The sequence below is a fragment of the Tiliqua scincoides genome, chromosome 4 (assembly GCF_035046505.1).
Source record: "Tiliqua scincoides isolate rTilSci1 chromosome 4, rTilSci1.hap2, whole genome shotgun sequence".
Classification (NCBI taxonomy): domain Eukaryota; kingdom Metazoa; phylum Chordata; class Lepidosauria; order Squamata; family Scincidae; genus Tiliqua; species Tiliqua scincoides.
In genome coordinates this window covers 144051877-144067613 of record NC_089824.1, presented here as the reverse complement: position 1 = coordinate 144067613, position 15737 = coordinate 144051877, and the positions used below count along the sequence as shown (strand labels likewise).

Here is a 15737-nt window from a genome sequence, read left to right as displayed (position 1 = left end):
GCACTTATACCCACTGAGACTGTGGGTTTATTGAGACTTTGACTGCAATCCTACACACTTTCCTGAAAGTAAACCCCACTAAAAACAATGGGGCTTACTTCTGAGCAGACAAGTATAAGATGTTGCCCTTACTTGAAAAGAGTGCACAGAACTGCATCCTATATCTTTCATAGGCAGGAATATTTGATACTAATGGACAATTTCTTTCGGTTTCTTTTATTTTTTGTTTTTCTCTTGTTTAATAAACAATGGTCATTTTATGATGACCTGGCCACCACTATCAAGAAGATCCCCGTAAAAGAGCCATTGTTCATCCTCGGCGATTTCAACGCTAGAGTTGGTGCTGATAACAGTTCGTGGCCCACTTGCTTAGGTCAGTTCGGCACTGGGAAGATGAACGAAAATGGCCAACGCCTGCTAGAGTTTTGCTGTCATCACGGTCTCTGTGTCAGCAACACGTTCTTCAACACGAAGCCCCAACATAGAGTCTCTTGGAGACACCCAAGATCAAAGCACTGGCACCAGCTCGACCTGATTCTCACCAGACGCTCCAGCCTTCCCAGCATCAAGATCACACGCAGCTATCAGGGTGCTGCCTGTGACACCGACCACTCGCTGGTGTGCAGCAGAGTGAAACTGCAAACAAAGCAACTGTATCACACGAAAAGGGAAGGAAGACCTCGCATTGATACGAGCAAGACCCGGGATCAGAGAAAAGTGGAGGAATTTGCACGAGCGCTTGAGGAATCTCTTCCAGGCCCGGTCGATGCAAACGCATCCAACAGATGGGAACATTTCAAGAATGCCGTTTACAACACCGCCTTGTCCATATTTGGCAAGAAGACCAACAAGACAGCAGACTGGTTTGAAGACCACTCTGAGGAGTTGACACCAGTCATTGAGGAAAAGAGGAGAGCTCAAGCAGCATACAAGGCCTGTCCCAGTGAGCACAACCTGCAGGTCCTCCGAGGTGCTCGCAGCAAAGTCCAGCAGACTGCCAGGAGATGTGCTAACGACTACTGGCTCCAGCTCTGTTCCGAGATACAGATAGCAGCTGACACGGGCAACATCAAGGGGATGTATGATGGTATCAAGCAGGCCCTAGGTCCAACACAGAAGAAAATTGCCCCTCTGAAATCTGCAACAGGCGAGGTCATCCAGGATCGGGCGCAGCAGATGGAACGCTGGGTGCAGCACTACTCTGAGCTATATTCCAGAGAAAATGTAGTCACCGAAGAAGCGCTGAACAACATTGAGTGCCTGCCTGTGCTGGAGGAGCTTGACAGTGAACCAACCCTAGAAGAACTTCACGTGGCCCTGGACTCCCTTGCCTTTGGCAAGGCACCTGGAAAAGACAGCATCCCTGCTGAAGTCCTAAAGTGCTGCAAAGAGATCATCATCACTGAGCTGCATGAAATCCTTTGTCTCTGCTGGAGAGAAGGTGGAGTACCTCAAGACATGAGGGATGCAAACATCATCACGCTGTACAAGAACAAAGGCGACAGGGGTGACTGCAACAACTACCGTGGCATCTCTCTCCTTAGCGTTGTAGGAAAGTTGTTTGCCCGAGTTGCACTAAAGAGGCTCCAGGTACTTGCAGAGAGCGTTTATCCAGAATCACAGTGTGGATTCCGAGCCAACAGGTCCACCACTGATATGGTATTCTCCCTTAGACAACTGCAGGAGAAATGCAGGGAACAACGACAGCCACTCTTTATAGCCTTCATAGATCTCACGAAGGCTTTCGACCTGGTCAGCAGGGATGGCCTCTTCAAGATTCTCCCCAAGATTGGATGTCCACCCAGGCTCCTCAGCATCATCAGATCCTTCCACAAGGACATGAAGGGCACTGTTGTCTTTGATGGCTCCACATCACACCCCTTTGACATCCGAAGCAGCGTGAAGCAGGGCTGTGTTCTTGCACCAACCTTGTTTGGGATCTTCTTCACTGTCCTGCTGAAGCAGGCCTTTGGAACTACAACAGAAGGCATCTATCTCCGGACCAGATCAGATGGAAAGCTCTTCAACCTCTCCAGACTGAGAGCAAAGTCCAAAGTCCAGCTGAAATGTCTGCGTGACTTCCTCTTTGCCGACGATGCAGCTATCACTACCCACTCTGCCAAAGATCTCCAGCAGCTCATGGATCGTTTTAGCAAGGCCTGCCAAGATTTTGGACTGACAATCAGCCTGAAGAAAACACAGGTCATGGTTCAGGATGTGGACTTACCTCCCTGCATTACAATCTCTGCGCATGAACTGGAGGTTGTCCATGACTTTGTGTACCTTGGCTCAACGATCTCCGACACTCTTTCTCTCGATACCGAGCTAAACAAACGCATCGGTAAAGCAGCTACCACGTTTTCCAGACTCACAAAGAGAGTCTGGTCCAACAAGAAGCTGACGGAACATACCAAGATCCAGGTCTACAGAGCTTGCGTCCTGAGTACACTTCTGTACTGCAGCGAGTCATGGACTCTTCACTCACAACAGGAGAGGAAACTGAATGCTTTCCACATGCGCTGCCTCCGACGTATTCTCGGCATCACCTGGCAGGACAAAGTTTCAAACAACACAGTCCTGGAACGTGCTGGAATCCCTAGCATGTATGCACTACTGAAACAGAGACGCCTGCGTTGGCTCGGTCATGTCGTGAGAATGGATGATGGCCGGATCCCAAAGGATCTCCTCTATGGAGAACTCATGCAAGGAAAGCGCCCTACAGGTAGACCACAGCTGCGATACAAGGACATCTGCAAGAGGGATCTGAAGGCCTTAGGAGTGGACCTCAACAAGTGGGAAACCCTGGCCTCTGAGCGGCCCGCTTGGAGGCAGGCTGTGCAACATGGCCTTTCCCAGTTTGAATTGACACTTGGCCAACAGTCTGAGGCTAAGAGGCAAAGAAGGAAGGCCCATAGCCAGGGAGACAGGCCAGGGACAGACTGCACTTGCTCCCAGTGTGGAAGGGATTGTCACTCCCGAATCGGCCTTTTCAGCCACACTAGACGCTGCTCCAGAACCACCTTTCAGAGCGCGATACCATAGTCTTTCGAGACTGAAGGTTGCCAACTAACTAACTGTGGCCAATGGGCACTCTTATAACCAGCCCCACATAGAGCATGACAAATCCAATGTTGTATTGTGGTGGGTTGAACTTTACAGACTGCTAGTACAGAATAAGAAGGACTATTAAATCCAATCAGAATTTGTAGGCCCTTAGAACTATAAAATTTAGTTCCTTTCAAATATTCAAATATCCTTTAGTTCCTTGAACTGAATAATTAATTACAAAATACCAATTTTAATAGTTCAGATGTCATTAAAAGCATGGATGGTTATGTCAATATAAGCGATTTTGGTCACTTCAGTCACAAATCATATAGCTCAATTCACATATAACAGTCAAGCCAATCTCTCCTTTCCCTATTGTACACATCAACTTCTGCCCTCATTTCTTAGTTCAGGCAAACTGAACTTCAGAGCCACCACATATGATTGTGTAGTGGGTGCCACATCAAAAGAGGCACCACCCAGGCATCTGAATGGAGAGAAAGGGGGTGGAGAATGGAGAGGAACAGGGGTGGTCTGAGAACAGGAGGCAGTTGACCTTGGCGGCACTAATGTACACCAGATCCTATCCCTGTTTTCTTGGCCCAACATGCTCCCTACCTCTCCTTGGTCATATACCAGCAAAAGTTGGTGTGGATTCAAGGAGACCCATTGGTGATCAGGCAGCCTACCAGGAAGTAAATAAAATATATTTTACTTACCTCTTGTTAGCAGTCTGATTCGCCCTCCCCCCACAGCATGTAACATGTACTCTGCTAGCATAGGTGAATGCTATGGACTGTGAACTGGCGGAGGATAGAATTAGGACTTAAGATTTCTCACCGGCCAGTCCACTACATACTAGATCCCACATAGCTGCATACATACTTATTAACTGCTGTTGGTTTCTAGTTAGCCAATGAATTTCATGAACTACAGACAAAGTGTAACAGCAAAAATTCATTCAGGATGACAAGATCAAGATGGCAAGATTATCCTGGTACACATCTTGTTCTAGAACTCATTATATCCCATACGTGTTCCTTGTTGAGCTAGCATTTGGCTGTAATTGAAAAATGAAAGCTACATTCTCTCAATAGTAAGAATGCTGAAGATTAGTCACTGACTCTGTTCTGTGTCACTACCAAACCTGTTAGCGTGGGCTGCTTCTTGCAAAATTAATGCCATCTTATCTAGCAATAAGGTTCTACCAGCCTCCATAGTCAAGAAGTTGATAAAATGGTTTTAAACAGCTGCTCCTTCTTAAAAAAAAATTCAAAATTCTATTATATGCTTTCCTTCAAACTTACATACATTGACACATGTCAGCACGGCTTAATTTAAGCCAATGCCTGTCCCTCAAATCTGCAAAGCAAGATACAAAAGCACTGTATTTGCGTCAAAATCTCTTGCTCAAGAAAATCATTCCTTGCTTAAAATCTTCAGAACCTTCCTGCTCTTAATTTGTAGGGATATACAAGAATACAGAATAGAAGAATGTATCCTGTAATCCAGGGGTCTCCAAACTTTTTGGCCAGAGGGCCACATCAAATATCTGGTATGGTGTGGAGGGCCAGAAAAAAAATTTAAATATAAAATTTAAATAAATAAATTAGAGATGGAACTTAGATAAGTGAATAAATGAATGAATGGGCTCATTCATTTAATCTCTGGCCCTCAGAACACCCTCCAGACACAATCAGAGCACAGTTCTGGTCATGTTCAGTTGAGTGAGCCAGAAGCTTTCAGGGGACAAGAGGTTGGCCACAGGCCAGAAAGAGGCTTGCTGCGGGCCGCATCTGGGCACCGGGTCGGGGTTTGGAGACCCCTGCCTGTAATCCATCTATACTTACATAGCCAAGTCACTACTGCGACTAGGGAACTGACTATCCTGTTTCAGTGCTTATTTCAGAACCTAGACTTCAGTGGTGGTACTTACTTCAGAAACTGTTGCCAGATCCAAGAACTGATTTCCTCTTGTATACATTGACATTTTTCAGCAAACTAAAGGCCTAATCCTAAAAATACACAGCGCCAGCACAAATGTGCCGTAAGGCATGTCCACGGCACCTGGAGAGGAGGGACCGCTGGCCCTGGGTCAGTGCCAATCGGTGCTGAGCCTCAGCGCCACGTGGAGGGCTGGAAAGCACTCCAGCAACACTGGCCAGCAGTAAGTTGTTTCAGGGTGGAGGAGGCAGGTGGCGGGGAGTGGGCAGGGAGGAGGGTGGGACCAATGGAGTTCTGCTCCACCATATCCTATCCTCTGTGTCAGGCTGAAAAGCCTGACACAGAATCTCTCAAGTCTGTGCCAGCAAAATAACCAGTGCAGACTTGAGAAGCCCCACTGGGGCTTTCCCTGGGGGAAGGGGACAAAAGTACCCTTTCTCCAAGAAGATCTCCGGCGGCCTTGGTGGTGCTGCTGGATGCAGTGGTAGCTATTTTGGGACTGCTGCATCTGGTGGAGCCACTGGTTTCAGGATTAGACTGCCCCTTCACATATGGTGACTCAAAGCATATTCAGAATGCATCAATAAGGTATTACAGCTATACTCCTTACAGATTATATTAAGAAATGCTTCTGACAAAGGGCTGTCGACGAATATTTAATGTGATGTTTAAATTAAGAAATATCGAAGACTAGCATGGACTATACGCTAACAATTGTTAGTCTTATCCATGGTTACACCATTTGGACCAGGTTGTCTTCCCACATGTAACGCTAACGTAAAAGCAGACTATTGGTCCATCTTATCCAGTACTGTCTACCCCAATCGACAGCAGTTCTCGGGTCTCCAGCAGAGCTTCTGTTCAAGACAAGCTTCCTGATATTCTTTAAGTGGAGGAATGAGGGACCAAAGAGAGGTTCTTTTATATATGACAAGTGCTCTGCTATTTAGCTATAGCTCCTTTCTAGCCTCCAATCAATCGTTATCAGGAGTAACACCATCATTAGAGTTAATCAGGATTCACTCAACTGAAAAAATTTGAGAATTATATAAAGCCACTTGTTTTTACAAGAATTAAAATAAAAACAGAACTACATGCTATGGGCCAACAACTTTGCAAAGTATATTGCTAAGGCAAAACATGGCTTATTTTCCAAGATTCCATGGTGGAAAAAAATGAGTTTCAATAATAGTGCAGCATACAGAATGCTGGATTTAAGCAAAAATTTGGTAATCTTAGAAGTGTAAGAGAAAGAACAGCAGTCACCTACCTAGCACGGTGAATGTGAGAGTGGAAAAACAGAAGACAGACTGCACATTCTAAAGGATATATAAAGTAAGTACGACAAGCCAGCATAAGTAGTGTAAACACTTGGAAAGGCAAATGAACTAATACTTACAAGGTCATTCATGTTGGTCTGGCTAGCTGGATGAATTTCTTCCAAGAATTCCAAGACATAAAATGTGTACCTATCCATCAAGTGAACTCCAATGCCAAGATCTGGTTGATGCTGAAAAATGAAGATATAGTTGTAGATACAGATATTCATGAATACAGTATATGGAAAGAATAATGTTAGCAAATTAGCAGTGAGCAACAGCACATCATGTACGTTATTGCCATGCTTGTGTAAATTGCCCTTTGTGGACATGGAAATTATCAGAGGTGTGACCACAAAAAAGATGGCTAACTATTACAAAAAAAACTATTATGGGAACTCAAATATAAATTAATCTGCATCTTGTACGACAGTGTGCCTATGCAGCCCCTTTTCTTTTGCCACTGGTCAGACTTCATTTGCCTTGGTGACTTCAATGTTACAAGGTGGGTGAGTACAAAACATATGTTAAAATCTATCCACAACTGAGTATAATGGTATCCTGGGTAAAAGACAAGAACTGCCACGATCTTGGTCCTTGGTTAGAGATAAAGCAGGGTGTGGCAGCAAGGACAACCTCTCTCTCCATGGTGTGGGACAGGACAGTAACATGAACATGCATGTATCTCTGGGTGTGGGTCTGTTGGCAAAAAGGCATGTCCTACAGCCCCACAACACACAAGACTCTGCTATCATTTCTATTTAATGTCTTCAAAGGGAAGGAAAATGACAGAGGCTAGGGTAGAACAACACAGGAATGTTTTGAAAGCCCTTTTCTTCAAGACAAAGTAGGAGGAAGGATATATTTCAAGAAAAAGGAAGTCATTGAGCAATTGCCCAAGCCATGAAACTCCCTCCTTGTGTGGTAGACAGTTCAAGTGCTGGACTTGGACCAGGAGGTGAAAAGGGTTCCAATCCCTGCTCAACCATGAAATTCACTGAACTTTGGGACAAGCACTCTCTCTCAGTCTTATCTACCTCACAGGATTGTTGTAATAATTACAGCCCAATCCTATCCTTGCAGCACACCAGAATACTATGAGGTCCACTTGTGTGGCAGCCTCTCCACCGGTACGTGTGCAGCGCTCCGAATGGTTTAAGGGCCAGAAAGCCACACGTCACCAGCAACGTAGCACAGAGTAGCCATCAGCAGGGTTCTGCCAGCAGGGTGTGGGGGCAGGGGTGGGATTGCAGCCATATTTCAAACCCCTATCTGGCCTCGATTCACCCCAGTAAGTTTCTCAGAGCTATGCCAGCAAAAGAATTTGCATAGAACTGAGGAGTCTTACAGGGAACTATTCATGGCAAAGCAAAGGTCCTGATCTGTGCGCAGGATGCAGTGTATACTGCACCAGCAGCCCTGAAACGTGCTTGCCAGTGGGAAAAGGACTGGGCCATAAGAGGATGGGAGAAACCAGATGTATCATTCTGGAGAAAAGGCAGTAAACAGAACTGGCTGTCAAGCCTTTCCAAAATGGAAAGCCCACAAAACACATAGGTCCAGCCACAGAATGTATGGAGACGCAAGCGTTTTTTGATGCAAACGAGGACCGAGATTTGGAAGGCAGCAGCATCTTGCCTGTGAAATCAATTTTTCCTTTAATTCAGACAGATTAGCTCACTGCTCACCGTCCAGATGTACACTAAATGTACCTTTAACTAGACATTTTTCCTCCTTTTTTCCCCTCTGGCTACACCTCTACTGCTAACTTGTGTTTCAGATTTTTTATTTTTGAAGTATTTTTAGATTTCATTGTGGGCTGCCTTGTGGGTGTTTGGGTTGGGAATGCAAATAGACCTGGAATAAAGAAAGATATATTTGGGTACAAGAGAGATTTTCAGCAATTGCAGTTCTTCTTCCCACGGCATGAACCTATAAAGGTTTTTTTGCTGTCCATTTATTAAATACATACAAGATCAGCCTTGTTTTGCATTTGGTCACTAATAGACAGTGGAAGGACAGCTGAGATATCACTGTATGTTTTGTTCAACACCATAGGGGCACAAGCTCATGCACTCTCTTCCCTCTCCTCCAGCTTCATAGAAGGCTACTGGTTTGTTAATCCATCCACATTTGCTGGAATATCCAAACTGGAAACTGTACTTTGAATGTTCCTTACTAGCCAGAATTCTGAACTATAGCTAAATCTTTTTTATAAGATGTGTTTAAATTATAGTTTCCCAGGTCAGACATCAGAGTAAACTTGGTTTTACAAATCAGAATCTCCCCTATGAAGCTGGCCATGCAAGAAGAGGAAGTACTTGGGCTCATCACTTGTTCCCTGTTCAACAAATTTTGGTTTTTGGGACCAGCAAATGTGTTATGTCCACTGAACAGAGGATTTCATAAATATTACCAATCTATATAAACTTGCTATCTTTCTGCACCTCATTATTCAACGATGTGCCCACTCTTATAATCTCATTAGGAACTTATCATTTGCAAACAAAATGAAATCATTTATCTTACATATATTCATGTTGATTTATCTAATTGGAAGAATTTATCCTAAACACAGAATCTGATAAGGGGCAAAAGGTTTCAATTATGGAATTTCAGACCCAGTGCACTCTGTACACTATACATAGGACAAAAGTTAGATACTTACTGAAAGTGAGTCTTCTCCAACCTGGCTGCTAGCCAAAGCCATTATATTGGGAGAATAAAACCGTTCATACATGGATGCGCCTTGGCATGTATCAATGATAAACAGCAATTCATTATATCTGAAATGAAACAAACATCTTATATGTCCGCCTCTTCTCACTGTAGACTTCTGTGCATACTATGTATCTATTAACCTTGATTAGGAACCAAGTGGCTGAGCATTTTAAAAACATTTTGCTATTATCAAGCGCATATAGATGTTCCCTTTCTTTCTGAAGTCCTTTCTATTGGATTAAGGGCACAATGGACCTCTTCCTCTCACTCCTGGCAGTGATAGTTCCATGCAGCCATATGAACAAAAAGCTATTTAAAACCATAATTCAAGCCAAAGTCCATTTCATGCCATATGGTATTATGTAACTAATAACATAATTCACTCTACCAAGCACTTGGGTTTAGCAGGATTGAAAGCAACAAATGCACAGATGGTTTAAAAGTTCCCACTCTCTGTTCCATTTGTTAGGTACTGAGTGCCTCACCATAACTTAATACACATTTAAAAGAAATGTTCTTTTTATGAAATGTGAGAAGTATTGTTGCTTTTGCTGTTAATTTGCATGCAAGCCTGCTAGGTCTTTATGTGTTTTTAATATATAAACATGCTTCCAAAGAAGAGTGACAAAAGAAGAATTCCAACTTTTGATGCAATTAGAGACCATTTTAATATGTCATTATGAAAAAGACAGTAGAATGAGGAATGTTGGAAGGCTTGTGTGTGTTTTGGGTACATAGCATCCTAGATTCTGTTTTAAAACACTTCCATTGTTGGAGTGCGTGGAAGACAACACTCCTGCACTATCCATTCCTAGTCCAATGCATTTAATCTGAAGAAGCTTTAAGAGAATATTTACTGCTTCTGTAGAATTATTAATAAGTTCATCATTCATTTTTATATGACCTAGAACAGAGTGAAGGGGAAAATAAATAGGATGAATCAGAACACAATGAAAATAGCTACCTGGTAGCTGTGATGAGTAAGAATCACTTCTAGGTAACCAGCAGGAGAAAACCTTTATGAACTATGGAGACAGTAGAATGTTTGTGCATCAATAACTTTTGTGAACTTATTTGAAAGGCTGGGATAAGACATTACCTCCTTTTCTGCCACATTTGTTCAAAGGCATCTGCAAGTTCTACATTAGTGATTTCTTCAGAATCCTGAAATTTCAAGAAACCATTCCCACCATGACCTTAAGAGGAAAGAGCATAAGGTAAGTTAAGAACATAAGAACAGCCCCACTGGAACAGGCCATAGGCCCATTAATCCAGCTTCCTGCATCTCACAGCGGCCCCACCAAATGCCCCAGGGAGCACACCTGAAAACAAGAGACCTGCATCCTGGTGCCGTCCCTTGCATCTAGCATTCTGACACAGCCCATTTCTAAAATCAGGAGGAGCCCATTTCTAAAATCATACACATCATGGCTTGTACCCCGTAATGGATTTTTCCTCCAGAAACTTGTCCAATCCCCTTTTAAAGGCGTCCAGGTTAGATGCCATAACCACATCCTGTGATAAGGGGTTCCACAGACCAACCACACACTGAGTAAAGAAATATTTTCTCTTGTCTTTCCTAACTCTCCCAACATTCAATTTCAGTGGATGTCCCCTGGTTCTGGTGTTATGTGAGAGTGTAAAGAGCATCTCTCTATCCACTTTATCCTTCTCGTGCATAATTTTGTACGTCTCGATCATGTCCCCCCTCAGTCGTCTCTTTTCTAGGCTGAAGAGGCCCAAACACCATAGCCTTTCCTCATAAAGAATATGCCCCAGCCCAGTAATCATCTTAGTCGCTCTCTTTTGCACCTTTTCCATTTCCACTATGTCATTTTTGAGATGTGGTGACCAGAAGTTAAATCAGAGTTTGAAGTTATGCTTCAAAGAGTTTAAAAAGCAGTTTAAAAAGAAATTTCAAACTGCTGCAACATGCATTGAAGTAACTATGCCTAATCTCTCACTGAATCAGGTTTAAGAGGGTTAAGCAACAGAGAGCGCATTCCTAACCCCTTATGTCAGTACTTTCCAGCACTGGCATAGCGGTGCCAGTGGGACATATGCTGCATCCTGCAGTTGGTATCACTCACAGAGGCCTCCTCAAATTAAGGGAATGTTTGTTCCCTTACCTCAGAGCTGCGTTTCCCTTATGTCAGTGCTGGAAAGCACTGACATAAGGGGTTAGGATTGCACCCAGAGAGGGAGAAAAAACCAATCCAGGAGACCTGGTGTACAACTCTGCCCATCAGAGCTCACCAAGACCAGAACCCAGATCAAATAAGTGTTGGAAATAAAATGTCTGTGGAACCCATTTTCTCTTTTGATTTCTCACAAGACACTGTGACTAAACATATGCTAAGTACATCCTGGGTTTTCTTTTGGATCTAAGGCAGTTCCTCTTCCCCGAACAGAGCAATGAAAATGTAGTACAAAGTGGATTCCTCTGTACTAGAGGGGGAAGGTCATTTATGCATTATGTTCTATACACTTGTCAGTGGGAAGGATCAAGGACAGATGCTGGTCATTTTGCAGTAGTCAATTCTTTCCTGGATTTGGTATGTTTGTTCTCCTTTCCCTTTCAATTCTTCTCTTTCATTACACCCACGTTGAGACAGAACTCTGTATGTATGCATCCAACCCCCACAAACTGCTTTAGCACAGATTGCAGATATTTAAGATTTCTGAGAATCTTGGCTTGCATTGTTAAGACATTCTAGGCCTTCAGAGACAACTGTGAAAATATAATGGCAGTATGTACTGGAGAGACAGACATAAGGGCTTAAAACAATTTTGAGCAAACTCAGAATTTGAGATGTTCACTCCATGCCTTTTTATATCGGTAGTTAACAGTTCTGAAGTTATGTTCAGCACATCAGACAAGCTGTGAGCCCTGGCATACATCACATTCATAGTAGTCACAGTAACTGCATGAAAGTAAATATGGAAATGAACAAGGCCCTTCGGATTCAGGGATACATTTTGGATATGCTCTCTGTGTACAACAAGGAGACCACGAATGCTCAGAAGTAAAGTAATTGAGGGATTTAATGGAAATGCCCATATATAGCAATTACCTTCCAAATACAGAAGGTCCCTGACTCATATAGACCTTCAGAGTTATGAATATCTGACTAACAAAGGGTTGGGTCAGAGCTTTAAAGCAGACACAGCTGTGAAGACATCAGCAAAATTAGGGCCTAATCCTCTCCAACTTTACAGCGCTGGTGCAGCTGTCCCAACAGGGCATGCACTGCATTCTGCAGTGGATGGGCAATCACAGAGGCCTCTTCAAGATAAAGGAACATTTGTTCCCTTACTTCAGGGCTACATTGTGGTTGCATCAGCACTGGAAAGGTGGATAGGATTGGGCCCTAAGTAATAGAAGCTGCTTAGAGATAACTCAAGCAGCTCAATAACTTTTACAACAGCAACCCCTTGCTGCGGCAATGAGGAAAAACAGCAGCTCAATAACATTGGAGAACATTGAAAATCAGGGGATTTCTGGGGGCAGATGGGGAGAAAGAGGAAGAAGTAAACAGAATGGCCAAGGCTGATTGGACCCAAGGAGAGCTGAGATTTTTCAACATGCAGGAGAGCATTAATAGTGTAAGAGAAAAAGTAGGCCCTGAAAACAGAACACAACCATCTTTTACCACTACTAAGTAGGAAAGGAAGGAGGCGGGGAAGTTTCATCAAGGCCCCCTACAGCTGCCATCTACTCTCTAAAGCAAACAGAAAATTTTACAATATAAATTGTATAATTTAATTATGATCAATATGACTAAAAATTATGGAAACATTCCTATGATAGCATCCTTTTGTGTTGTCTTTGCTATGGCCCAGAGAATACCCAATAGTCATACTTTTGCCCATAGGCAAGTCTTTGGAATTATAATGGCTCCCTGAGTTATGGACATCCAAATTACAGAAGGCTGCACTGGCATTTTTGTGCAGACACCATACAACCTTTGGTGATACTTTCAAGCAGGTGCAATGGTACTGGGATAGCAAAAACTGGATGTTTCGACTCAAAGAGAGGCTTAAGTATGCCAGGAATAATAGACCTATACTAAATCTCAACTATTACTCCTGGCATATTTAAGCACATTTTTGTCAAGACTGAAGAAGCTATTTACAAATTACACTGAAAAATTCCAACAACTGAATGTGAAGAATAGATGCCCTTTGCTACTACTTGCGATAGCTTGATCAACATAGGTCAAAAGTCAGTACCATGTCATGTTAAAGTAGCAGGGATTTTAGAATCACCATTTTGAAAGCATTCCCCTAAATATAATTTATCATATGTTTAATACATTTAAAACCAATTTTATCCACTTGAATTGAAAAAGAAATAACATGGATTGTTTCTTTTACAATTTGATTTATGTCTGTCCTTAATTTCCAGCAGGTTTACTGGACTACTGAAAGAGAAGCTGAAATTACAGTAAAGTTGAAAACAGGTATTTGACTAACATTGTTCTAAATATCTTCTAGCATGGGAACGGTTGCGGGGAAAAAAAATGCAATTACCTGTCATGTATATAAGAATATTGCTTCTGTCATCAGAAAGCAGGCGTTTTGAACGAGGTGCACTTGCTGGGATTCTGCCTGTTAATACTCGCAAAAAATTCTCCACAGTTACCTAAATACAGAGAAACAACATTCTTTCTAATTATCATATTGACTGTGCATTTAACACCCCTATGTATAATTCTTCAGGATAATAGCCCAGTAAAACATGCACTAATGTCTTGTACAGTTCATTAACAGGTCAATAGATTGGATTACATTGCCAGATTTCATTATCACCAAGCATGGAATTCCTTTTTAATCTATTATGTTCAATTTTTGTTAATTACTGAAGAGTAATAAAGTTTAGTACTGAAACTTATGTTTTCAAGCACATGCCTGCCACCATTCTAGTCTTCTCAATGTGCCTTTAATTGATCTGAACACCTGTCACAGAGTGGCTTTGTCTGCATGAACCTACTTATGCATTTGCTTACCCAGCGACATTACTGTGTGTTACCATGGCAAAATGTTAATAAATATATTTGAAGGCTTAAAATCCTTGCTGGGCCCAGAGAAAATAAGATTCTGGTGGTAGAAACATCTGATCCGAGATAGTCCATCTGGCTGGCGAGTAAAAAAGCCTTCCACAAAGCATTAGTGCTGATAGTTCTGAATTCAGATTATAAAGCTAAAAAATTTGCAATGTAATCAGGCTTATAACAGCTGTTATCCAAAACCAAAGTCTCAAGGTATACACTGCAAGAAATCAATTCTTGTTCATGAAATCTGATGGCAAGATGCAGGCAGTAAGATTACATTACATTTTCTTATAAATTTCTTTCTACAGATGTCTTTTAATCTAGGCATAGAAATGACACATTTCCTGTTTGTTCAGGGGCTTGCAAATTCTTAAAGCATCCTGGAATTCAACATCTTTAAAAGATATATTTACAAATGAAAAATTACATAGCTGTGCTTGATTACAAACCCCAAGATGAACAAGATCTCAGTTTCTCAGGCAACTCTAGAACTTCTGTCATGTCGAACCAACATACAAGTCCAACCAACTAAAAAATTCTGGATAAACAGGGTGGCAAGGTTTGTTATAAGAGGCACTTGAAATTCCTCTAGAGAACTTTCTCATTTCACATCACATTTTGAATTATCTCCAGCCTTCTCATTATTACGAATAGCTGTCTGAAGTTCTGTCTAAGTTTCACCTGGCAGGACAAAGTCTAAGTTTCACCTGGCAGGACAAAGTTCCTAACAACACAGTCCTGGAACGTGCTGGAATCCCTAGCATGTATGCGCTGCTGAAACAGAGACGCCTGCGTTGGCTCGGTCATGTCGTGAGAATGGATGATGGCCGGATTCCAAAGGATCTCCTCTATGGAGAACTCGTGCAAGGAAAGCGCCCTACAGGTAGACCACAGCTGTGATACAAGGACATCTGCAAGAGGGATCTGAAGGCCTTAGGGATGGACCTCAACAAGTGGGAAACCCTGGCCTCTGAGTGGCCCGCTTGGAGGCAGGCTGTGCAGCATGGCCTTTCCCAGTTTGAAGAGACACTTTGCCAGCAGTCTGAGGCAAAGAGGCAAAGAAGGAAGGCCCATAGCCAGGGAGACAGACCAGGGACAGACTGCACTTGCTCCCGGTGTGGAAGGGATTGTCACTCCCGGATTGGCCTTTTCAGCCACACTAGACGCTGTGCCAGAACCACCTTCCAGAGCGCGATACCATAGTCTTTCGAGACTGAAGGTTGCCAATACAATACAATGTCTGAAGTTCTGTCTAAAGAATTTGTACATTCTCACCAAGAGGGTCAATTCACCTTAAAGCCATTCCCTCCTTAATCTTCCTCTCTTGTTTTTCCTGGAACTAATACAGACAACTTTACACTGATGAGAAATTTCTGTGTGAGGAAATGTTTTTGTAAAATAATAATTTTTATCCCAGGTTTATATTAATCCAAATACAACTGTAAGTGATCATTTGCCTGGTCACATGTGAAAAATAATCCACTCCAGATAACCAAGCAAAGGAGAATTTAGGAACAGGTAGAAGATAACTCTTCTTTTCTTTCAAGTTATCAATGTACCCAAAACAATAAGCATATGCATTTGTAGACTTCTAATTTTGCGGTAGGCTTGTTTGCATTACTGATATTACATGTTCTTAGGATTTAATCTC

At 42.6% G+C, this 15737-nt stretch overlaps 1 protein-coding gene across 1 annotated transcript in view; it reads right to left on the bottom strand.

Annotated features, from left to right (window-relative positions):
* The window catches only part of PIGK (phosphatidylinositol glycan anchor biosynthesis class K), a 126420-nt gene that overhangs the window by 103586 nt on the left and 7097 nt on the right, over nt 1-15737 (bottom strand). Inside the window, exons 5-8 of the mRNA XM_066624237.1 lie at nt 13566-13677; nt 10132-10228; nt 8980-9097; nt 6392-6502 (exon numbers count right to left, since the gene is read on the bottom strand). Coding sequence (XP_066480334.1) covers nt 6392-6502; nt 8980-9097; nt 10132-10228; nt 13566-13677 — 438 coding nt within the window. The remainder of the gene's footprint in view (nt 1-6391; nt 6503-8979; nt 9098-10131; nt 10229-13565; nt 13678-15737) is intronic.